Source organism: Quercus suber, unplaced genomic scaffold (genome assembly GCF_002906115.3).
Source record: "Quercus suber isolate HL8 unplaced genomic scaffold, Cork oak 2.0 scaffold_364, whole genome shotgun sequence".
NCBI lineage: Eukaryota > Viridiplantae > Streptophyta > Magnoliopsida > Fagales > Fagaceae > Quercus > Quercus suber.
The window spans coordinates 117,971-142,496 of record NW_027069816.1 but is presented as its reverse complement, the minus strand read 5'-3'; the positions used below and the strand labels follow the sequence as shown (position 1 = coordinate 142,496).

General features: G+C 35.8%; 1 protein-coding gene across 2 annotated transcripts; it reads right to left on the bottom strand.

The window, feature by feature from the left end:
• Window positions 1–4,336: 4,336 nt before the first annotated feature.
• LOC112004514 (uncharacterized) lies at window positions 4,337–9,629 on the bottom strand. 2 transcript variants are annotated; one of them, XM_024036764.2, is made up of 5 exons: window positions 9,172–9,629; window positions 6,731–6,781; window positions 6,233–6,295; window positions 6,035–6,103; window positions 4,337–5,040 (listed from the first exon to the last, which is right to left on the bottom strand). In XM_024036764.2, the coding sequence occupies exons 1-5, from the start codon at window positions 9,493–9,495 to the stop codon at window positions 4,777–4,779; spliced, it is 771 nt and encodes a 256-aa protein (XP_023892532.1). In that variant the 5' UTR covers window positions 9,496–9,629; the 3' UTR covers window positions 4,337–4,776. The 2 variants fall into 2 exon arrangements, with proteins under 2 accessions (XP_023892532.1, XP_023892533.1); XM_024036765.2 differs by lacking the exon at window positions 9,172–9,629 and adding an exon at window positions 7,022–7,160.
• Window positions 9,630–24,526: the final 14,897 nt, after the last annotated feature.

Below are 24,526 nucleotides of genomic sequence, written 5' to 3'. Positions count from 1 at the left end.
GTTTGACAAGCGTGATAGATGTATGGTTATGGATGATTGATGCCATGTTGATTGTCAGATGTATGCTAGTGTGTGTGTGTGTGTGTGTGTGTGTGTGTGTGGGTGGGAGTTAGATAACAATATTGAGTATGTCTTTAATAGGGTTAATACATAAGACACAATGATGGGAAGCCAACCTTAGGGTTAGGCCGTTTTGGGTGCCTAACACCTTCCCAAGACCGTACCTTAACTTCAAACTCACATCTCTAGTAGTAAGATCAAAAGGTCCTTTCTCGAGAGGACACTATATATATGGTTCCTAGACCATTACAAAAAACTAGGTGGCGACTCCCCCTTTATGCCCACAAGGTGGCACGCGATCAATGCTTGAGATCAGCTAGGGCTGACATGGCGTGCTGATTGGACAAGCAAGTTGACATGGCCTAAATGCGCTGAATCGACATAATGACATCAGTTGGGATAGATCGTGCATAGGAAGCACATGCGTAGAATGACCATGGCATGATTGCATGTAAGTGACCAAATTGGTGCATGAAAGGCATTGATGACAAGTTGAGGCGCATGAAGCGACTACCGAAAACTCTAAACCACATGTGGCGACGCGTGTGATAGTGGATGGAGGCTGGATTTTTACGTGTTGCTCATGAAAGGCCATTGAGCTTATTTGCATGGTTGGTTTCTTCAAAATGAGCCAAAACCTCATAAATCTGAGAAGAAGGCACAACTTTTCTTGGATTTTGTTATTTGAGGTACGATGCAGTGGCTTGGAGTTGTCGACGACAAGGTAACAATGAGAAGCGGCATGAGGGAGGCCTTGTGTAGGCTGAAGGTAATTGGAGATCTGTGAAAAGCATAACAAATTTAGGAGCAAGTTTGACACAAAGAGATTTTTTTAGGGATCTAGAATCTTTCACTCTGATACCATGTTAATTATGCTAAAATAGATGCGAAAACAGAAACAGAAGCATAAAATAGGGTAACACAAAAACATGAGTGTTACGTGGTACAGCCTGATAGTCTACGTTCATAGAGGAAACTCTTAAAAGCTATATGAGTGAAGTTCAAATCTTATGTTACAATAAATTTTACAAGGGTATTTATAATAGGTTAAACTCTAAACTAACTATGATTAATAAGCTTGTAATACAAGTAGAAAACTTGACTTACAAAGTAAGAGTGACCTTGCCTTATACTATTGTGTTAATATATCTCTAACATGAAGGAAACTAATAAAAATTGTAAAAACATCTAAGTAGATATTTTGCTCAAATTTTGGTCTTTGCAATGTCGAATTTTGGCGTACTTTTGTGATGATTTGCTAGTCTTTTATGCATTGCTAATGCTAATGTTAACTAAGTATTTGTAGGGTTGTCCAACCCACCCAGAGACTTGACCCACCCAAAGAAACTGACCGAGTCGGTCGGCGGCGAGTCTTTTCCTCTAAAAACTGACTCCGGCGAGTCAGTTTCGATTCTCCTATACCAAAACCCAAAAAACAGAACCGACCAACTTACTACACAATTTCTAGTGAAAATTCCATACCCTAGCAAGATCTCAACTAGATTCGGTGAGATTTCAACCGGATTTGGTGAAATCTCATTGAATACGGTGAGATTTTTTCTATTTTCTCACTATTTTTTGTTGTTTTCTCACCGTTTTTTGCTGTTTTCTTGCCATTTCTCAGATCTCCAACTTTGGCTGACCCACTAGCCACTCATTGGAGGTCTGATCTATCCAATCTAATCATCCTCTCTATCAACAGCACATTGAGGGTTCCTCTACTCGATCAGGTCAGTCGGATGCGGGTTAAGCCTAAATCCGATCAGACCTAACTCGTGGACAGCCCTAAGTTTTTTTACTTTTGAGGCATGGTGTACTATATAACATGCCTGAGACAAAGCAATCTTTTGGTCCGATGTGAGTTTTAAAAATAAAATCAAGCTATTAGGAAATGGTCGGTGAAAGTTTACACGTTTCACGGAGAACAAAATTGAAGAAGAAAGTATCAAGACTGACTTCAGTTTAAGAATAAATTGAATAATACTTTTGAATTTTGACTCTCTCCTAGGCTAATGCCATATAAAGCTGCTGCTTTTAATCTCTATATACCCCAGAAATTATAGAAATTTTAAATTATGTTTATATAAATAATTTCATGAAGTCTCATCAGCTAATGAAACTTTTCTCCTTTTTAGAGGGTCGGGTTACGTTGTGATAAGTCAATTAAGATTTACCCCCATTGGAAAAGACATGTTCTTTGGTCTCTTTTAGGAGGGGATATGGCCTGCAAAGAACTCGATTGAGTGCAAATAACTAAGATATCATAATCCATCTTCCAACAAGATAAGATAACACCACCTACTTGATAAAATAAATCCTGAGAGATAACAATCCTAAACTCACTTATAGATGACCAATGACTTCTTTTTAAATAAATAATAACTGATGAAGCGTAAGTTCGTCAGTCAAGTAAGTTCGTCAGTAGAGTTGGTCAGATGGAAGCAATCCTCAGCCTGCATGAACGTACTCTCAAAGGTGGTCACCGGTGTGGTGTCTGCCACAATGCCTCCGATGCCAAAGTCAGTATAAGAAGCTCTCTTAGGAATAAACAATGTAATTGAACAGAATGAAAGAGATCTCTTAGTGTCTATGTGTGTATGTACCTCCTCTTTGGCAATGTGGGGGCTATATATATATGTTGCTGCAGCCTCTACCTGTTGGGGCAGTTATGGTGGCTTTAATCCCCTCCTGGGTAACGCCTTCTGGCCCATAATGTTGCTTTAATCCACTCCCAACGGGCTGTATAGTTGGCTTTGTAACCGTCCGGGGTGTTTATGGGCAGCATTGAATGAGGAGTTTATCATCGTCAGTGGAGTGGATATTCGTCACTGAAAGCTGTTCTCGTCTGTACAATTGGTCTCGTCTATACTTGATTTCGTCAATCCCATCAATAACAAAAAAAAATTTTAAATCCTTGATCTCACCTAGAGATGTATGGCTCCCACTTTTTCCATCAGGTTCATCTCTCAATTAATAAATATATATTAGTAAACAAGAAAGTTAGTGGGTATTTCAAAGAAGCAATATAAAGTTGAGACTGTGTATGTCTTTGCTTGCATTTGCTTATCATTCAACTCACCATTAGTTAGATTCTTTCTATGCCAAAGAAGCGGGGTGACCAGGAACGAGACTGCTTAGGAGCATGATATTTTGGATTATTTAATATATATATATATATATTAAGTGGAAAAATCAGCATTTCGTTGATGCCTGGCCTTGTTAGACTTTATATATTTTTATTTTTTTACTTATTAAACGTTTTGAAACTTACAGTAATTGACACAGCTATATTTATACTTATTACAACCGACATATGTAATGGTATATAGCCGTTGGTTTCATATTAATGAGGCTTTATATGTATGTTACTACTTTCTAGTGTAGAATATTTTCTATAATTGATTTGCAATAATAGGCAAAGTAAATTAGCCTTTTATGGTAATAATTCATTTTCATCAAAATTATTTAAATGCTCTTTTGACCATATATAACTATAAGCCTATATTTCCTATCCAAAAAAAGAAAAATTATAAGCCTATATTTATAAAAATAGAGAGGTATGTAAATATGTATGTACAGAGGAAATGTGGTTGATTTTATCTTCTGACCATTACATATAGTAACAAATATTTTGCATGATATTTTCCTATTCTTTTGTGGAAAAAAAAAAATATATATATATATATATATTCTTTTGTGGAAAAAAAAAAAATATATATATATATATATATATCCTCATACACTATATATTTCTAGGTTAAAAAAGTACTATTGAGGGGTTCTCATCCTACAAATTGTGTTAATTTGTAAGGATTATCAGAAAAGTGATTGGGTTGTTGTATCTTAGAGGCAACACGCATATTGTAAGACTATTATATCAAAAATTCCATAGATCGTCATGTAAAGTCTCAAGAGTATACTTGGTCCGTGTCTCAACTATGCCACCTAAAAACATTCATGAATTTATCCTAATTTTATTTCCGTTCTGTGGTGAAATCTAATTTCCATGAAATGATATTATTTAAATCATATTTTGAAGATTATGAAATTTAATTTATTTATCAATTATTGTTCTTAGTAACAACATGATACTATTATTATTACTAAGTAATCTGCCATTGCTAAGCATTCGTTGAGAAATTTCTGCATTTTGCAGTGGTGGACCGACCCTTAGGTGGAGGGCCAAAAAAATTACCAGACCACATGGCCCATGGAAGCATTTCGAAGTTCTTCACACAAATGAAAAAATAGAGGCCGTTCATCTTGTAATAATATAGAAAACAAGAAAAATACTATCAAACTAGATTCAAATTGTTCTACTAAAAGAAAACAAACATTTAATTGTCTATAGAATAGTTACACCTTATCGGTAAATATTTCCTAAAAGAGGAAACAGAAGGAATTGAGGGTTGGCCCCAAAAGAATTTTGGACTATTGTAGAAACCTGAGAAGAAAGAAGGTAACTGTAACTAACGGGTTAGGATCTCTACACTACCCTCGGTACCTTCCATGTATAAAATAACAAATCCGCACCTTCATGTCAAGAAGCGATGAAGGTAATTGGTTTTTTTTTTTTTTGTTTTACTTACAATTATGATAACTCAACCTACAACATGGTTAGACTGATTCAATTACTTATTAAGCATAAATGCAGTTAATGATCTTGATCCCGCTTAATTAGGAAAACAGAATATCGACGGTAAAATCTGGTTCTTCTCAGCTCATTCTGGAGTCATCGTCAAAAGGAAGATTTAGATCAGGTAACACGAAGGACGTTTCAGACTCCTTGACCTCCTCTATTTTTGATTGACCTGGACGTGGTACAGCATCAACATCATTGCATGCGACACCTGTTGGAAAGATTGAAGCAGCAGGATCACAAACTTCTTCAATTTTCTGGGGTCGATCAGAGATGGCTGCCACAGATGCCATTGCACCAGCAATTGTTGTTTTTTCGTTCTGCTGTGACTGCAGATCATACTGAAACAAAATATAGATATATTTAGATTCTGCAAAGCATATTAACTATATAAAAGCACTAGCTTTTATATTGTCTCATTTAATGTCACATACTGTTATTAAATGACATCATTTATTTGAGCTGGTCCCTCTCCCTTTTGGCCACATTGCAGTTCCAGGCTAATGTAATGTGGAACCACCAATGATAGAATGGAGTTTTAATTTTGAAGGCAAAATAACAAGCTGTTCCATGCAGGTGATCATTCCTAGTTGAAGCAACAATTCACCCAGACAATGTGGCCCACAAATGTGCAGATTATTTTGCATAATTTATTAATAAAATAGCCAGTGTAAAATATATCGCAGGCAACAACACAGCATTAATATGGTGAAATGTTCCCCAAATTCTATTTCAAAGATGCATAATAATTTATTCACTAATGTGCAAAGGGGAAATTATTTGAGTAGCAGTTAGTGAAAAGTAATAATTTTCAGGGGAAAACACGCACACACCTGGTAGGCTAATCTTGTACTGCTGAAACCCAGTACAAGTGCAAGCAAAATGTAATGAGCTTAATGATGTAAAAATAGTTTTTAAGATTTCAAACCAGCCAACTTGGTCTGTACTCCTTGCATACATAAAAATAACTACACCAGTAAAGCTTGTGTCATACTAGAATCAGCAGGTTATTGGAAACAGATCGAGATCAGCAGAAGATAATGCACGCAACCTTATTTTTGCTTATAACAAACTTCACATCACCAACAAATATTTTTGATGTCTAGTACAAGTTACTACCACATGGTAGTCAAGGTCCCAAGGATGTAAAGGAAGCCTAGAATAATCTAAAAGAACGTAGATTAATTTACTATGAGCAAACTGATTCATTGCTAAGTGCTAAACAGCATGGCTTAATACAAGTACTGGATTTGATAAAAGATTTACATAAACACAAGGGGGGTGGCAAAGGAAAAAGTGAATAGACAAAGAAATTGATTAGAGAGGCAAACTAACCTTAATTCTCTTCAAACTGTCATTTGTAGCTCTCTGTTTCTCAAGTGTGAGACGCAAAGCTGCCAGTTCCTGCTCAATGAATTAGTAAATTATTAATATTTCAGTATTTAGGTATCTCCAATAAGACATATTTAGATGAAGGAAACAACATAGGAGACACAAGAAGATATCCCAGGAAAAGAAGTCAAAGAAACATACTTTTTTCAAATTTATCCTTTCCGTCAATAGCAAACTTTCCTCCTCTCTAAGTTCAGCTAGCGACTGCCCAAAAAGAAGAAAAGTATAAGGGATACGTATACAACTTTTTATTTTACTCATCGCCAAAAGTTAGATAAACAATGGACCAATGCAAAGTTAAGGCAATTTGTTCAAATAGAATCAACAACATTGGATGATGAATGAGAGAGCTCCTTTAAGTTTGGAGAGAAAGCTTGGAAATAACTTCCAACTGATATTCCAAAAACATATTGCACAAAAAAAATGTACAACTAAACAATTAAAAAGACAAGACTGGCTGTGACCACTGAATTGTAGAAGATCATTAATCAACATCCAAAGCATCACATCTATCTTTCAAAATTTTCTTGTAATTACTAATTCATGCACAATGTCATAATTACAAACATTGGAGCCTAGAATTGCTCCATTAAAAAAATCTTCACTAATGGGTTTACAATCACAAAAGTTTAGAATTACCTTTTTCTTCCTTGACCTCTTGTTGGTGTTCGTTTCGCCATTAACAGCTACCTGAAATAGGACAGAATAATTTAGAGTTAATCATTTATCAGTCAATAATAACTGAAAAATAACATTAATGGTAACAAAAAAAAAAAAAAAAAATTCACATCCAACAAACTCAAGGATCAAAATTTGGCATCTTATACATGCAGCACAAGATGAAGATGGTTCAGTTTTTGTATATGTGAAAGTGTCTTTCTTGGTCCTTGTCTTATACATGCAATTGCAAAATCCTAAAGAGTGTCTTACTATCATTTCAGGCTAAACAAAAAAGTCAAAGATCCACCAAATTGTCGTGAACCTTCCACTACATTTTCTTCTTTTCATTCGCCGCCTATTCAAAAGCAACCGTTATATGGGACACTCATTACCACTGTACCATCTTGGTTTACTCCAAGGAAAATATATATATATATATATAAAATAAAAAATCTGTATGGAATTCTCCTCTGCGTTGTCCACGTCGCCGCATGGTTTACAACCTATAGTTTCTCAACACGTCAGAATTAAAATAAAGGTCTACTTGCTCTCGTGACTCCCCATACGCGTTACATTAATTACAGGTGTATCAATTCACACTTTGACCTTTTCTAAACGTGTCCAACTATACCCACACCACACCCAAATGTGACCCTCTTCCCAAACCATATACTTCGCCTTTCGTAATGTTTTTCCACCAAAGTTACGTTTGTTTCGACAATAATATTTTTTATAAAATTAATTATTTTTTTTATGTTTGATACTTAACTCAAATGACTTAAAAAACAATCTCCTATCATCTTTTATTTAGCTTGTAAGAAAGATAAAATTATTTTTCAAAAAAAATATAATAAAAAATAATCTATAAGTTACACTTTTTCTACAATCCTCTAACTCATTGTATTTCTCTGACACATTATTTCCAACTTTAATTCTAGAACTAGGACAAAAAAATACGTGCAAAGTGGAATGTTAAATTTTGACCTAAAATGAAAATCCACCTTTAGTAGTGGACCCCAGTAAAGAAAAAGCAAAGAAGCCTGCGTAACAGGCTGTCATTCTAAGGAACCACGACCCAATCAAAGAGAACTTTCCACTTTTCGATTCGATCGAAAGGAAATTGTAAAAGACTTTGCAGTTTACATTTTGTGTCACAGCATTATTGACTGCTTCATATATACTATTTCTTTACTATTCGAATCAGAGGAGCCAAAGGCTGTTGTTGCGACCAAGCTGTCACGCAGACATTGGGTAACTGACATGCAGACATTTTGTCTTAAATACAAATACAAAGGACCACGTGTAAAAAGCGAGAAAACGACGACGTTTGGTATTTAGGGGTTGAGTTTTGAGGTCAAGGAGGTGGGGTTTATGATTTGATTTTTCCAGTGCGCCCACAGGAAAAGGAAAAGTGCGGCGACCAACATGGGATCATTTTTCCCATACCGTAGCATAGCAAATGCAGCCAACATTGTAAAGTGCATAAGCCACTACCAACACTACCCGCCAAACTATACGCAGACCTATTTGCCAATTGCCACGATGTCACGCCACCCATAATATTAAAGCTAACCAGATTTAAATAACAATAAAAAAAAATGACATATTCCCCCTTATTTACCAAAATGCCCTTCCCAATTTTGACTCTGGCTCGGAAAAGGAAATTTTTACGGACGAATTGAATTGTGTGTGGACTCCGACAAGGAACTTAACTTATGGAATGACGAGAGTCCCCTTAAGTGGAATGGTGTTTTGGTAATTTTGACAAAAGGTGAAGCAAGACACGGAGACAAAAAGTGTGAAAGAAAATTAATTTTAAAAATAAAAATGTGAAGAGTGAGTCAATCAGGCCCGCCCTATGACTCCTCCATCTTCATGCGTTGAATGAAAGTCACCAATTTTCTCTGAAAGAATTGATAAAAATATTTTTCAAAATAAATGGGAAAATAAAAAAGCGGAAAGTCGAGGGCAGTTTGGTCAACGGGATGTAAAAAAATAAATAAATAAATAAAAAAGAAGAAAGGAAACGAGGTCGGACGGCGAACATTCTGAATTTCCGATCCGGTGGCGAATGAAATGACGGAACTAGCCCCGGAAATCACGACGCGTCCCCATGCAAAGAGGGGTATAAGTGTAAATTGACAAAGAAAATAAAAGCAAAAAGAAGGTTAAAAAAAATCTGACAGGTGGTGATGACTGATGATGCCTTTGCCAGGTTCCATCACTCACCCCTGACTCTTCCTAAAACCAATAAAGGTAAATATCCGACTTCCACAGGGGCATTTCCGTCAATAAAAAACAGCGTTAAACAAAAACGAAATCCAAACGGAGTCACTATTCGTCATAACTCGTAAGTCGTAACCGCGCTCACACGAACTCACTGAGCCAGAACAAAAACGGGAAAAATCAGAGCAACAAACCTTAGATCTCGAGCTTTCAGTCGGTTTGGAAAGACGGCTTGACTCCTCAAAGCCATCGAGAGCGCCGCCGCTGGCAGAGGTGGCGCCGCTCCATGACAGCGGCGTGGTAGGACTAGCTCGCGCAGGCTCGGCCTTCTTCTTCGTGGTGGAGTCACCGTGTCTGGGCGCCGACTTGGAACGCCGCTGGCGGACAGTCCAGCCAAGGCGGATAACAGCCTGAACAGGCTTCGGCAGAGGAGGCTGAGCTTGGAAGAGCGTCAACAGCAAATCCACCACCACCGTGTCGTCGGTCATGGCCTCCTTGACCCACTCGTCGTCGCTCATATTCTCACTACGACGTCGTTTCAGGGAGAGGAAAAAAGAAGAAGAAAATGAAAATCTAGTTGGTGGTGTTGTATAGCGTGTGTTTGTGTTAAATAATGGAGAGAGAAAGAGAGAGGGAGGCTTTTATATGTGGGTTTTGTTGTGTGAGGTATGGTGTGGCGTGGTGTTGACATGACAATCTTTTCTTTTTCTTTTTTTTTCAGTTTTGTGGATATTTTTATTTTTATTTTTTCTTCTTTTGCTGTATCTGGACCCACTAGATGTCCACGTGGCACAGACTCTTCCCCTATTTCTATGGTGTGTGTTTTTTTCGTTTCCAATTTTTAAAGTGATTGGGGCATAACGCGCCTTGTTTTGAAGGTGGGTTGATGATGTAATGTATCATGTATGAGAGTCATGAATTGTGTGGCAGTTACTATTAGCTGTGGCAACTGGCAATTGGGTCTGGATTTTTTTTTTTTTACATTAACTGTAGGTTTCGTAGGAGGAAAGTACACTTTTGTGAGTTTTGTCTAACAAAGAGTCTATTATTGCGCACAAAATTTTATAACAAATTTCAGAACTAGTAATTGTTAACTTAATTATTGTCGATTTTTTTTTAGCATTGCTCTTTGTCTGGGATATTTTTATTTGAGAGATGTCATATTTTTAATATATTCACAATATTTTTATTACAACATGTTTATACTAAATTTTAAATGATAAGTTCTCATTGGTTGTTATTATTAATAAGTAAAAAAATAATTTCAATAGAGAATTTATATTATTTTATACTATTATTTAAGAGGATTCTCCTGTTTTGAATCTTTATTTTTTTTGTTTAAAAATATTTTTATATCCTTATGTTTAAATAAAGACAAAACTAAAGGATATTGATAAAAATACAACTCTAGCTCTTACTAAAATATTACCTAAAAAATATGCACACTTTTCTATTGATTTTTCACATTGTTTTATCTACTTATATATTATAAATGCGTAATATTGATGAGAAAATGTGTAAACTTTGAATTAAAATGAATGAAACTATGACACTATAAATAAATAAATAAAAAGCCTATTTTAAGCCTATTTTATTTCGACTATTTATTATGTTTTATTAATCTAATGATGGCTAATATTAAATGGGTGAGAAAATGTTTTTTTAAGTGTGTTTGGTTTGTTAGATTTTAAGGAGAGAAAATTGATAAAATCTAAGTATGTTTTTCCCTGACCCACTAAAATGCTATATGTTCAACATGGAAAGAAAATAGCGAGGAAAAGAGTTGTTATTGTCAAATGACTGAACAACCCCTCCACTTATATTTTGATTATTTCTTTCTCATTTTTTTTCCCTACTCCGTAGACGTGATTCACTACTACTTCTTCACAATATGCATTTCTTCTTTGGTTTTTTTTAAGCGCGATACAATATGCATTTTTTTGAGCGGGATATAAGTAGTATATAACATACACACTAGCACTACTTCTCGTATTTTTTTTTCTTTTACTTTTTCTTTTTTTGGATTAACTGGACATTTTTTTTTTTTTTAAATCTTCATCCTGAGGGTGACACACTCATTCGCGCACTACTTCCCATTTTTCTTTTTTCTTTTTTGGGGGGGTTTAATCTAACTGTTTTTTTTTTTCTTTTTTCTTTTATACTGGGCATGAATTTTATTTTTAAATAAACTTATGCGATTATCTTTTTTTTTTTTTGGTTGGTTGTTTGCTTCTTTTTTTTTTTTTTAATTGAGCATCATTTTTTAATAAGGACATATAAGTAAATTTATACCAACTCTATTTTCTATTATTTTTTCTTTTCTCTTTTCTCAACCAAACAAAAAAAATTTCCATCTCCCTACTTTTCCACCCTTCCAACCAAATACAAAAAAAAAAGAAACTAAAAGTCTAAAATATCTTATATCCTCCCACTTTTTCAAATTCTCCCCATTTTCTATTTTACCACTTTTCCATCCTCCTATCCAAACAGATATAGATCAAATTACTAGAGGAAATGCATGGCAAATCAATATGAAAACAATATCAAACATAAAGGCCTTAATAGAAATTTTAAAATATAACCACAATTTTTATGGGCTTAAAGAATACTTTAGTCTTTTTGTAACTTTAAATTATTTTTAAATATATATATATATATATATAACAAAAATAAAACTTGTTGCTGCGCTAACACCTGGATGTTCGTCATATTTTTCATTTCTTTTTATGTTTTTCATTCGTAACTTGATAACACTTTGAGAATTTTATTTTATTTTTTTGTTTCTCAAAGGGTATAACTTTTTTAATTGGTTAAGTTTCTTTAGAATCTGACGTATACTATTAAATTAAATATCAAAATTTATCATAAAAGAGATTTCATTTAGAAAAAAAAAATATATATATATATATATATATTGATGATTATTTTAAAGTATATTTTGAGAAAGCATTGATAGATTTTTCAAAATGTTGTCATAGAAATAAAAGTAGATTAACTTTTAACTCCATGCATACGCATGGATGTATTGAAAATAAACATAATTAGAAGCATATTGAAATTCCAACTTAAGGTTAATACAATTTATGGACATTTTAATGTTTTTGTAAGCTCTTAAAAAAAATAAAAATAAATAAAAAAACTGGTGAGGATATTATTTTCTAGAGTATGCAAATTGCTTATTCATGATTATTTCATTTTAGAAAAAAAAAATTATTTTTTTTTATTTACTTAATTTTTGTTATTATGGTGTTATAAAATTATTTCAAATGTATATTTTTCAAATAAGATATGAACAAAAAACCTTATATAACGTGGTATATTTTTCATTAAAATTTTTATTGAAGTAAAATAAATTTTTGTAAGAAATATTGGATTAGTTGTAACTGTACTTAAAATAGTTTTAAATAGGTTAAAAGTATTACTCATTCAAATTTTTACATAGAAGTATAATAAATTTTTAATTGAATCCTTTTATGTTTTTTAAGTTTAGATTTATGAATCTACATGTAAAGACACTTTAATTGAAATTGGAGATGGAATTACATTTGACATAAATTAAAGCCTATTTAAAATATAATTTCACTTGGAATCTAATTAGTGAGCATGCAATTAGAATGACGCTTGGTATTAAATTAGAATGCAATTTGAATCCTATTTGAATTCTTGATTGAGGTTTCACTTTATATATATATATATAGACACACTCACTAGTCACTAATCTATGCGATGCATGGGAATATCTACTGGATGATTTTCGGGGGGGAAAAATCATTATTTTTTAGTTGGATTAGTAAGCAAAATTTTTTGAAACTTAATGCTAATATATATATATATATATATATAAAGAAATAGTACAAAATTTTATTAGTTAGGTAGAAAAAAGTAATGTTTTATAGGTATATACAAGATAAGCTGTAATATATATATATATATATATTAATATATAGATATATAGATATATATAGACATCAAAAGTTTCTCCAAAAAAAAAAAAAGTTTCTCAAAAATATAGACACCAAAAGGTGTCTATTTAAAGGTCATAACCCTTCATATTGGATATAACAAAAGTGCCTATTGAAATGTCATAATCCTTTATATTAAATATATATTCAAGGTGTCAATTGAATGAAAAAGTGTCTATTGACCAAAAATGTGTCTATCAAATGAAAAAGGTGTCTACTGACCGAAAATGTACCTATTGAATAAAAATGTGTTTATTGACTGAAACAAGGCATATATTGAATGAAAATATGCTTATTAAAGGGTCATAATCATTTGGGTATTAATAATGGTTCATATTCATTTGGTAACTTCTTCTCAACTTCATTTCTTTCATCTTTCTTAGAAATACAAGAAACCTATGGGTCTTCTCCAAAATTTGCTATTTGTATAACCCAATAAATTTGGTTGTATCTTGGGGACAAATTTGTAATAACTCATTAGAAACTCTTGTATGGTGGCAAATATTGTTTAAGTATGATATTCAATTGTGCTTCCAAGTCAATCAAATTTTCTCTTTGTCTATTGGATCATTTTGTTATTTCATTATACTGCTCCTCTAAATTCCCAACAGTTTGGGCAGTTGATTTTTTTGCAAGTCAATTTTTGTTGTTGTTAAATAATGAAAAGGTCTAAAAATCAAGCCACACCAACGGTAGCAAAAATTAGGGATGTCCAACCAGACCCGGCACCCGTGCAACCTGGCCGACCCGATGCCAGTGACGGTCGACGGTAGGTCTTCTTCCCCAAAACCCGATAAAAGGCGGGTCGAATAACAGGTTTAAGCATAAAAACCGAGATCTCAATCGATCCGACCATTTATGCACCGGAAAATTAGTTTTTCTCTACTAATAGGTGTGTTTCGCCAATCGTTTTGTCCGTTAAGTCGAGATTCGGCCTTATCTCTTCGAGATCCACCGAGATCTTGTTAAGATCCAGTGAGGTCTCGTCGAGATTCGGCCTATTCTCTTCGAGATCCATCTAGATCTCGCTAAGATCCGGTGAAATCTCGTCGAGTTCGGCCTATTCTCTTCGAGATCCATCGAGATCTCGCTAAGATCCGGTGAAATCTCGTCGAGTTCGGCCTGATCTCTCCGAGATCCGGCCAGATCTCAGCAGATTCGATCCAATCTCAACCAAATATGGTGGTTTCTGGCGAAAATCTAGCACAGTTTCGAAATTTTCAACTCCGACCGAGAACCGACTAATATTCGAGGAAGTCCTACCGAGAACCGATTCAGTTCACCGATTAGCGGCGGGTCCAGAAATAAAAGACCTGAACTTAGCAGGTCGGTTCTGGGTTGGGCACAAACCCGATCCGAATCGACCCGTGGACAGGCCTAGCAAAAATAATAATGAACGATTTCTTTAAACACCTCACATATGCTTTTCTTCTTAGATTTCTCATTCTCTTCCTTATGCCATACTGATGTTTTTCTTCTCAATGACAATTTTTTTATTTTAATATATACATCTTATGTGAAACGGTGAGTAGATACTAAAACTTAATAGGCAAAATGAATAGACACAATTGTTAGGTGCTTTTAAATGTATACGTGACATGAATTTATATAGCCACATGGCACAATAAGAAGTAATTAACAAAAAGTCAACTTATGATTCCTCTATCCAAGGTGTTATGAACCAAAACTTTTGGAAAAGGAAAAGTATCACAAAATTATAAGTTCATCCATAAAATATGATACTAGTTCTCAAACTAACTTGTTCCAACTTCCACCTTAAAAAATTATTAAAATCTAATTAGTGTTACCAAGAAAAAAAAAACATCAAACTTTTAATTTTGGATCCCAAATAGGGGATATACAAAGTCAAACAACTTAACACACAAGTCATTTGAATAATAAAATAAAATAATTAATTAACAAAAATGTTATGAAGTTCTCAAAAGGTCATACTCTTTTAAATTCATTCAATTTTTAATGGGTCCTTTTGATTAATTTTTAATTTTTTAAGGGAACAAGTATAATTATTTTGGATTTAAATTTTAAAATTCTATGTGTGTGCATTGGCATGTGTGTATGTATATAAAATATTTATAAATAAATAAAATTCAAGGGGCGGTAAAGCACTAACATCATGTGTGCCAAATGCCAAATTTGACATTTGGCACACCAAACACCAAAAACCCACCTTTATCAGATGTTTAAATCTCTAACCATTTTAGTATTGAGCTACAGTGACATTCTAAATTTGAGACAGTACGAGCATATATGCTAAAAATTTTTATTTTTTTTATTCATCTCTCTCTCCTCTGTACTCTCTTTCTCTCTTCTCTGGTTTCTCTTATCTTCCTCATCTATGTTCTCTTTATCTCTTTCAAACCACCTCTATAGCAACAACAATTAAAGACCCACCTTTAACAACACATCTGCCAATCACCACCAATCACAACAAATTAAATCACCAGCGAAAACCACCAAGCACCACCTTTAACCACAAAATCCACCAAACCCAATTACAAGCGAAACCCACTGATCACAACATGCCCAATCACCAGCCAAACCCATCGATCCTAGCAAACCCAATCACCGAAAAACCTCACCAACCACATTAAACAGAATCAGCAACCAAACCCATAAAGCCAAACCCATCACCGGCCAAACCCATCGCCTCTTTCTTCTCTTATTAAGCTCGATCCTCGCTGCAGGAAGAGATCAACTGGTGGAGACTAGCATGGAGGAGATCAGCTAAATTTTTTTCCTCCGGTGGTGGTGAGTTTCAGACGTGTTCTAAGTTTTTTTTCCTCCCATGGTGGTCATCGGAGAGTTTTATACATATTGTGATTGGTTGTTGGTGGAAGTGGGTAGAGGGTTTGAGGTGGTGGTGGTGATCAAGTTTTTTTTATTTGGTGGTGGTGATTGGTGAGTTTCAGAGAGAGAGAGAGAGAGAGAGAGAGAGATTAGTGAGAGGAGATAGAAGAGAAAGCTTCAGAATTTTATTTTAGAGAAGCCGGCAATGAGCAAGAGAAAGAAATAACTAATGTTATTTTAATATTTGTATATATTATTTTAATATATAGAATTGAAGAATAGAAGATATAATGTACAATGAATTGTAAAATGATGTGTTAAAATAATAAAGTAACTTTTTTGATATGTTAAAATGACATAATTATAAAACATCCAATGCTGATGCTCTTAAGAGCATTAGCATCTGAGCCAATAATAGAATTGCACCCAAGTAAATGACAAATTTATTTGACATTTAAAACATTTGATGTGGATTTTTGGTGTGCTAAATGCTAAATATTTAGCATTTAGCACATTGATATGCTTTTAGTATAACTGTGTTAGAAGTGATGAAGTTCCATACAATGATAGAATCAATTTCCAATATGAGATCCTTGTTACCCAATTGTGAAGTCATATATAGCTCATGTCTTTATAACCCATAATTAGGTGGTTCTAGACTTTTGGATTACTTATACTATTGCTTAAGCCATGTCGACCTCTAACCTCTTCTTTTCTTACTACGTTGGAAATATTCGAGCTTAAGTTCTTCTTGTGAGAACAATCGATAATTCTAGTAAGTTATAAAAGCATGCACATCTGGTATTGCAAATGGTATATGTAGGGAGATTTTAGCATCAAAGCACAAAACATGCCCACTACCTAGTCTTGTACTTGTAAAAAAATTTTACATTAGTGCTACAATACCATCTTACTTATATGATGGTACTATAGCAAGCTTCTATAACTTTAGATTATATTTTATTTTCTCTCTATCTCTCTTCTCTCTCTCTTTCATTTCTCACTGTCTACCTTCCCTTTTCTCTCTTATTTTTGTTCTTCAGCTGCTCTCTCCTCTCCTTAAACCCAAAACCCCCTTTTTTCTCAAACCCAAAACTTCATGTGGTGGTGGTAGCGGCAGAGGTAGGCGTGGGCATAGGTGTTTCGGCGTGGGTCCTCCAATACAACGTCACTATCGTGTGGTGGCGGCGTGGGTTGTGTGGCAATGGTGGCGGAGTGGGTTTGGGTCGGTGGTTTTGGGGTGGTCTGTGATGGTGGGGTTGATATGAGTTTGTGGTGTGGGTTTATCGATTGATTTGGGTTTGTGATGGTTTGTGGTATGGGTTGATTTGGGTTGTGAGGTGATCTATGATGTGGCACGGTGGTGGCAGTGGATGTGGGTATTCAGTGGCAGTGGGTAGTGGGATTTTGATTTATGTAGGAGTGGGTTTTAGGTCAATGGGTGGCAGCGGCATGGTGGGTTTGGGTCGGAGGAATGAATAACATATGGCCTCATGGCGGCGGCATGGTGGGTTTGAACTTTGAAGCAATTCCTTGCACAAAGACTTATTTCTGGTGGTGGTTGCTATGGTGATGGTGGTATGGGGTTTGGTTTTTAGGTTTTGGGTTTTGTTTGGGTTTGGGTTTTAGATTTGTTGTGATTTGCTAGGTTGATTTAGGTGATTTTGGTATGGATTTGTTGTGATTTTGTTGGGGTGGCAGGTGGTGTAGTAGTGGTGTTGTTGATGGTGGTGATGGCAGGTTGTGTTTTTCATTCCGGTGATGGCAGGCTGTGTTGTTGATGATTAGCAAATGGTGGGGTGGTTGGGTTTGGATGGTAGTTGTGTTGGGCTTTGGGTTTGTTCATGGTAGTGAGAGAGGGATAGGGAGGAAAAGAGACAGAAATTAGAGAGAGAGGAGAGATATTTTTTTGGGTTATATATTTTATTGTGTAGATCTATTATTTTAATGTGTTGTATAGGAATATAAAAGTTGGGATGTTGGGTATGTTGTAAAATGATATTATATAATAGATAAAAATAGTTTTTGAGATGGTAAAATAGAATAATTTGAAGATACGGGATGTGAATGCTCTAAGGTTCTTAGAGCACTAGCATTGAGGGTGTAAAACCCCCTAAATTGCTATTTTACATCCCCATGTACCAAAAACATGCTCCATCCGGGAGTGAAAACTTAAAATTTTTCACAAACTTGCTACAGTAGGTTCTTATTTATAGAACCTACTGTAGTAGGTTGTAAGAATTAATAAATTATATCTCTCCTCCTTCATTTCTCTTCATCTTCTCCCTCTACTCTCTCACGTTTCATTGTCTCTCATTCATCTCACTCCCCTCTGTTGAGCTTTGTTCCTTCTATCTATTTTGCTTGTCTCCCTCGCAGATCGGCATGGAGGTGCTTTCATGGTGGAGGTCGTGGGTCTTGGGTTTTGGGTCTTCAGTCATGGAAATTGTTTCGTAGACCAATGGGTTTGGGTCATGGTGGTTGTGGTGGTGATGGGTGAATGACAATGGGGGTGATTGAGGGTGGTGGTTGATTAGCGGTGGTGGGTGATTAATGGGGGTGTGGGTTGTAGCGGATTTTTTTTTTTAAATAATCAAATCCCTCAAACAATTTCATTAGTTAGCCAAGGTTTGAAACTATTTTGGTATCTAACAAATCGAATCTGTTAAACTCAATTTTGCTCTTTGAAATTGCACTTGGAAATCGAGCATTTCACACTCGTTATACTCGAGTGTCTCACATAAGTTGTATGTAAATATAAAAACTGGAATGTTGGGTGAGTTGTAAAATGTGATGATAAAATAGATAAAGTAGATTTTAAGGGTGTAAAATAGAACTTTTTGGCATTCTCGGATGCTAGTGCTCGTAATATTGAGATTAAAAATGTTACTTAGATTCACACTGTAAGGACCAGATTTGGATTCCAAGCCCACTATGTGGATGGACATAGGCCCAAAAAGCCCAAAACAATGAATTTGTAGAGATTAAATTGAATACTGAGTCTTAGTTAATCCAACGACACTACAAAGGATCCAAGTATTAAGATATTGAACAGAAAAAATGTTTGTACTGAAGACAACTTGTCCTCGGCAAGACCCGAGGTGGTATATTCTTATATATTCTTTTCAAATTTGATTACAAGCTTTGTTCTAAGATGTTACAGTCTTTCTCTCATGAGTTTTCTTCTGATCCCCCTTTTTTTCTGGGCACCATCTTCCCCTTATATACTCTCCTTCCTCCCCATGTCCATTTGCCACTTGCATCCAAAATGGTCGGTCTTAATACTTGTCCCATAAGCATCTTCCATCCATCTCTAGGTAGTAGCTGTAAGGCTGAAATATACTGTTAAGGTATCACCTCCACATTAATGCGACTAGGGAGTTGGTACAATGTATTTAATATGGAGGTAGCAGCTTTTGTAGATATTTGTTGCCTTTCTCTACTCCTTTCCTATCCAGTGTCGGACTTCTAATCGTGATGTGACTTTGTAGGATGTTTAGGACGGTAGGGCACTCCTACTGATCTCGGATCCCTATTTCCAATATGAATTCTCTTCTCAGACATCTTTTGGATTATTATGTATAATCCTTGTCTCTTCCTCTTCTACCATTCCAATAATAGCATTGCTTGGCCGTCCTCGAACATGTTAATATCCTCAGATTGGGCCATAGGCCCAGAATACACAGTTTCACCAGTATCTTCTGACTATCTGGTCCCTATAATAGCCTCTCGAAATCTTGCTTTTCGACTCTTTGAGAGGAAAGAAGGATTTTGATATCATCAGCTCATCCCAATCATGGTTTCAACTCATCCATATGAACTCCCAAATGCCTTTTTACCTGCTCAAGGCACGCTTCTGACGCTTTGGCGTCCAGAGCGTGCCCTCATTAAATTCTTACGGCACTTTTGTCTCCCATGTTCAACGGCGCGATGCAAATCTAACGGTGGAGAATTTCCTAGGGTTACGAGCGGGAATTTTCCCACTTATAACTTCTATGTCACTATAAATGGCTTCATAAATCAATTCCTTTCATTACTTCCATCAATCACACAATTCTAGAGCTCATACACTGAACCTGCCACCTTCTTTCATTTCTTCGTGCGTCTACAAATACAAAAAACTTGTCAGAGTACCTTCTTTTCAAAACCTGTAAGTTTCCTCGAACCCTCTTAGCTTCGTTTCTTTCCACATATTCTCTTTTCATTACCCTTTTTTTCTTTTCGGTTCCATTTTTCATTTCAAACTTGTTGATTTCTTTTCATAACTTCTTAGAAAATGGGTAGGTTCAAGCGTTTAGTTGAATCAGAGGAAGATATAGAGAGATTTAGGGCTAAGTATAGGATACCATCAACAGTGGACATTAGATATGCTGCCCAAGGGGCATGGGCAGATGATAGGAAAGAGGGAAAGGTGGTCATCCCAATGATCACCTTCATAGAGGGAGGGATGACCATCCCCATGGGTAATCTTATCAGGAACTTCCTTAGGTTCTTTAGATTATCCCCCACACAATGCACCCCAAATATGTTCAGAGTATTAGGGAGTATAGAAGCCCTGAACGAGAGAATGAACTTGGAATTGACACACCATGATGTCAATTGGGTATATAATCGACATAATTTGAAGGGGCAGGGATACTACCTTAAGTCGAGGTATCTCGAAGTAAGGCTAATCCAATGCCTCCCTACATTAAACAAGAGTTTAAAGGAAGATTTTTTAATCTTTTCTAGGGAATGGCATGACGGTCTACCCTGTCCGACTAGAGAGGGAACATTAGGTGGGGGTCTAGTCGTAAATTTGTACACCTCGGCTTATATTTCCGTTCTATTTCACACTATCTTTGTTTCTGACCAATTTTTCCTTCTATTTTAATGATTTTGCAGACAGACATTCTACCACACCTCGGTTCAATCTAGTCAACAGAGCGAGTCTAGACAAGATCCTACTATCCGAGGTGTTTGTGAATGAAGCTGACCGCCAATTGCGAGCAGCACACATAATCCTAGGATACCAACCTATTTCATGAGCATTTCAAGCTCTGAAGTGCGTGATAAAAGCCAACGATCCTCGTCTTCAACGTATTAGTGTGGCCTATGAAGGATTTGTTGTTCTTGAAGGCGTTCCAACCTCAGAGGGCATACCCATCACCCAGTTGCTTTTTGTGGGTATCTTCTCAGTAAAAGCATCCTTATCTCACCCCATTGCTAAGGAAGAAGAGGAAGAAAGAGAAGAAGAAGTAGAAGGAGTTATAAATTTGTCAGACTCTCTAGAAGAATTTGAGGTGTTCAACTGATCTCCATCCCCCGAGAGTACCTTAACTAGTTTGGGCAAAATGGGCATCCAAAGGAAGTCTAAGAGAAGTTTGATGGAATTAAAAGAATCCCAGCCTGGGAAGGATGCACCTGGGGGGTCAGTTCAGCCTAAACTTCCTCCTCCCCCTCCTAAACTTCCTCTTTCTCCTCCTCAACCATCTTTGCCACCTAGTTTAAACCTTCTGATCCGAAGAGAAAAAGAGAGCAGAAAGGAAGAATGTGGTTGATGCTGGGAAATCTCGCCCTTCGCCAAAAGAGGAGCCCCAACGTGATGCAAAGCAGCAAAGAACTAGACCTGGAGGGCAAAGAGTATCAAAGAGAAGAGACAATCAGCCACCCGAGCCTCAGGCTTGGCTTCCAGCTCCGATGATCAATGGTGAGCCCTTGAGGGATGATGCATCCATCAGGGACTTCCATGGAGGCATTGGATGCCATGTGGCCTCAGCTCTAGAAGAGGCTCTGCTACTCCCAACTGATATGGCCAAGCTGTAGTCTATCAGGAGGCCAGAGGTTTTCCTCAACCTTAAACGATATTTGGGCATGGTATGTAACTACCTTTTTTCCTCTTCTCTCTTTTTTCCTCTTCTTCCATAGCAATGGGGTGAGACGAGGATACTTCTACTGAGGGGATACCCACAAAAAACGATTGGGTAGATGGACCGCATCTTGGCCATATCAGTTGTAAGGACCAGATTTGGATTCCAAGCCCACTATGTGGATGGACTTAGGCCCAAAAAACCCAAAACAATGAATATGTAGAGAATGGGTGGAATACTGAGTCTTAGTTAATCCAACAGACACTACAAAGGATCTAAGTATTAAGATATTGAACAGAAAAAATGTTTGTATTGCAAACAACTTGTCCTCAGCAAGATCCGAGGTGGTCTATTCTTATATATTCTTCTCAAATTTGATTACAAGCTATGTTCTAAGATGTTACAGTCTTTCTCTCGTGAGTTTTCTTTCGATCCCCTTTTTTTTCTGGGCACCATCTTCCCCTTATATACTCTCCTTCCTCCCCATGTCCATTTGCCACTTGCATCCAAAATGATCAGTCTTGATACTTGTCCCATCAGCACCTTCCATCCATCTCCAGCTAGTAACTGTAAGGCTGAAATATACTGTTCAGGTATCACCTCTACATTAATGCGGCCAAAGAGTTGGTATAATGAATTTAATGCGAAGGTAGCAGCTTTTGTAGATATTTATTACCTTTCTCTACTCCTTTCCTATCCAGCATCGGACTTCTAATCGTGATGTGACCTTGTAGGATGTTTAGGACGGTAGGGCATTCCTACTAATCTCGGATCCCTATTTCCGATATGAATTCTCTTCTCGAACATCTTTTGGATTATTATGTACAATCCTTGTCTCTTCCTCTTCTACTCTTCCAATAATAGCATTGCTTGGCCATCCTTAGACATGTTAATATCCTCGGATTAGGCCATAGGCCCAGAATACATAGTTTCACTAGTATCTTCTGACTATCTAGTTCCCACACACACTATTCAAATTGAGATTTAGAAACAAAAATTCATCAAACATTTTTCTTTTTTATATTAAAATTCTGAAAATGTCAGGAACGGTTGAGATTGTTAACGAATGAAAGTTAGGTACTGGCCATTATTCTTTGTATTTTTTCGTGAAAGTCATGTGAATGAAATTATGATATTGAACCCCACTTTCATTTGAATTGACGAGGTTTTTGATTTGGGGGAGTTACGCTCATTGGAAAGCATAATTTTTATATCAAATAAAAGCATGAGATTCTTTCATGAAATGTAAAATGTGAAATGGATAAAGCTATGCAATCTCAATTAATATAATAATTTACAATTAAAAAACTATAATAAGTGTCTATTTGGGAACAATTTATTTAATTGAAAATGAAAACTTTTTATTGAAAGTACGATAGATATAGTTAAAATGTAGCTAAAATAGTACAATAAGACTCATGAATAGTATCAAAAAGTGCAATAGAACTCATGAATAGTAGAAAAAATAAGCTGAATAATAAAAATAGCTGACTTTTTAAGCCAATACCAAATGCACACTAAGTTACAACAATTCTCATGAAATTTTAACTTGAATATCTTGATTTAAAAAAAAAAAAAAAAACTGATGTGATGTGTATTTCTGAAACATGAAAGCTCCACAAAAATTTGTTGACTACAATGAGAGTATTGTATTTGAGGGTTGCAAAGTTAGTTTATTTTCACCATTGTTGATTGTCTATTCGCCTTTTTCTCTGGTCGTCCATCCCATCAGAAGCTTTATCGATACTCAAGTGGCTCACTCTGACCAACGTTATCCTGCCAAGGGGTTACCTCTCCATTAATGCGGCAAAGGGGGGTTAGTTGAGTGCATTAAATGCGAGAGTGACAGCTTACCTTGGGGTTAGCCACTCCCCGAAATCACTCTTGTCAGGCCGAGGACAAGGTGTCCTCGGCGCGGATTCAAGAGAATAGGTTTCCCCCCTATCTCCTCAGAAATAGCTTGCGCTCCTCGGCATGGGCCTTGGGCCTGCTATATGAAGGACTGAGGCTATCAGGCCCACGGACCCCACAGTAACAATGTTTTGATTGGACTTATATTAACAAATTTGAATTTTTGTAATTGGTAGTGGTTTAGTGGAGTGAGAATTTATTTAACCAAAAAGAATAAAAAAAAGTGGGAATTTATCAGGAGCTGATGCCACAGGTTGAAACTCTCAGTAAAGAAAAAATTAAATGCTAGGTATTTGACTTAAATATCCATCATTTAAAATGGACAAAGTCATATTTAAGGATTTTAAATTTAAAACCCCAGATTTAAGAACTATGAATTGCCTTGATCCTTGCCAAGGGTACATAGGCAACCTAAATAAATTATTAGGTGCAACCACAAATGAATAAAAACACATATACTTTCAAACATAAAAATAAATAAACTTATGTTCAAAAGCAACATGTTGGAATCAAATGGCCTTCCCTTGAAATAAGGGATTGTAATTAAGAGATATATTATTTTGAATGGACATTACTCACATCAGTAAAATCCATATGCATAAAGGCCTGTGGGTGAAATTATGTTTGACAAATTTTACTGCATTAGAATTTTGTTAAACATAATTTAACAAAATTTGTTAAACATAGAATAACAATTTTTGTTAAACATAATTTTACATTTTTTTCCAACATAATTTTTGTCATGCCCGGTGTGACCCATTCTCCTTTTCATCTCCAACTATGTTTCTTATACGTTAATTTTTGTGTTGTAAATAGGTTTGCTAATGGCTCCACAAGGGACTATTTACTTCCACAAACTTCCTGCATCTGTACAAGGTGCAAGTGGTTGTCATATGATATTCACCCTTGGTTGCCTTTCCGTCGAACTTGAGGTTCCAAATGATGCCTTATTGATAAGGCAAATTTGTTTAATCTCTCAAGGGCTTTGCATTTACTTGGTACACTCAATTAAAGCCAGG

Coding starts and splice junctions, on each gene's coding strand:
- LOC112004514 (XM_024036764.2), bottom strand. CDS start 9,495: ATGAGCGACGACGAGTGGGTCAAGGAGGCCATGACCGACGACACGGTG. Junction 6,104..6,232: donor AAAGGATAAATTTGAAAAAA/GTATGTTTCTTT, acceptor TTCATTGAGCAG/GAACTGGCAGCTTTGCGTCT. Junction 5,041..6,034: donor ACAGTTTGAAGAGAATTAAG/GTTAGTTTGCCT, acceptor ATTTTGTTTCAG/TATGATCTGCAGTCACAGCA.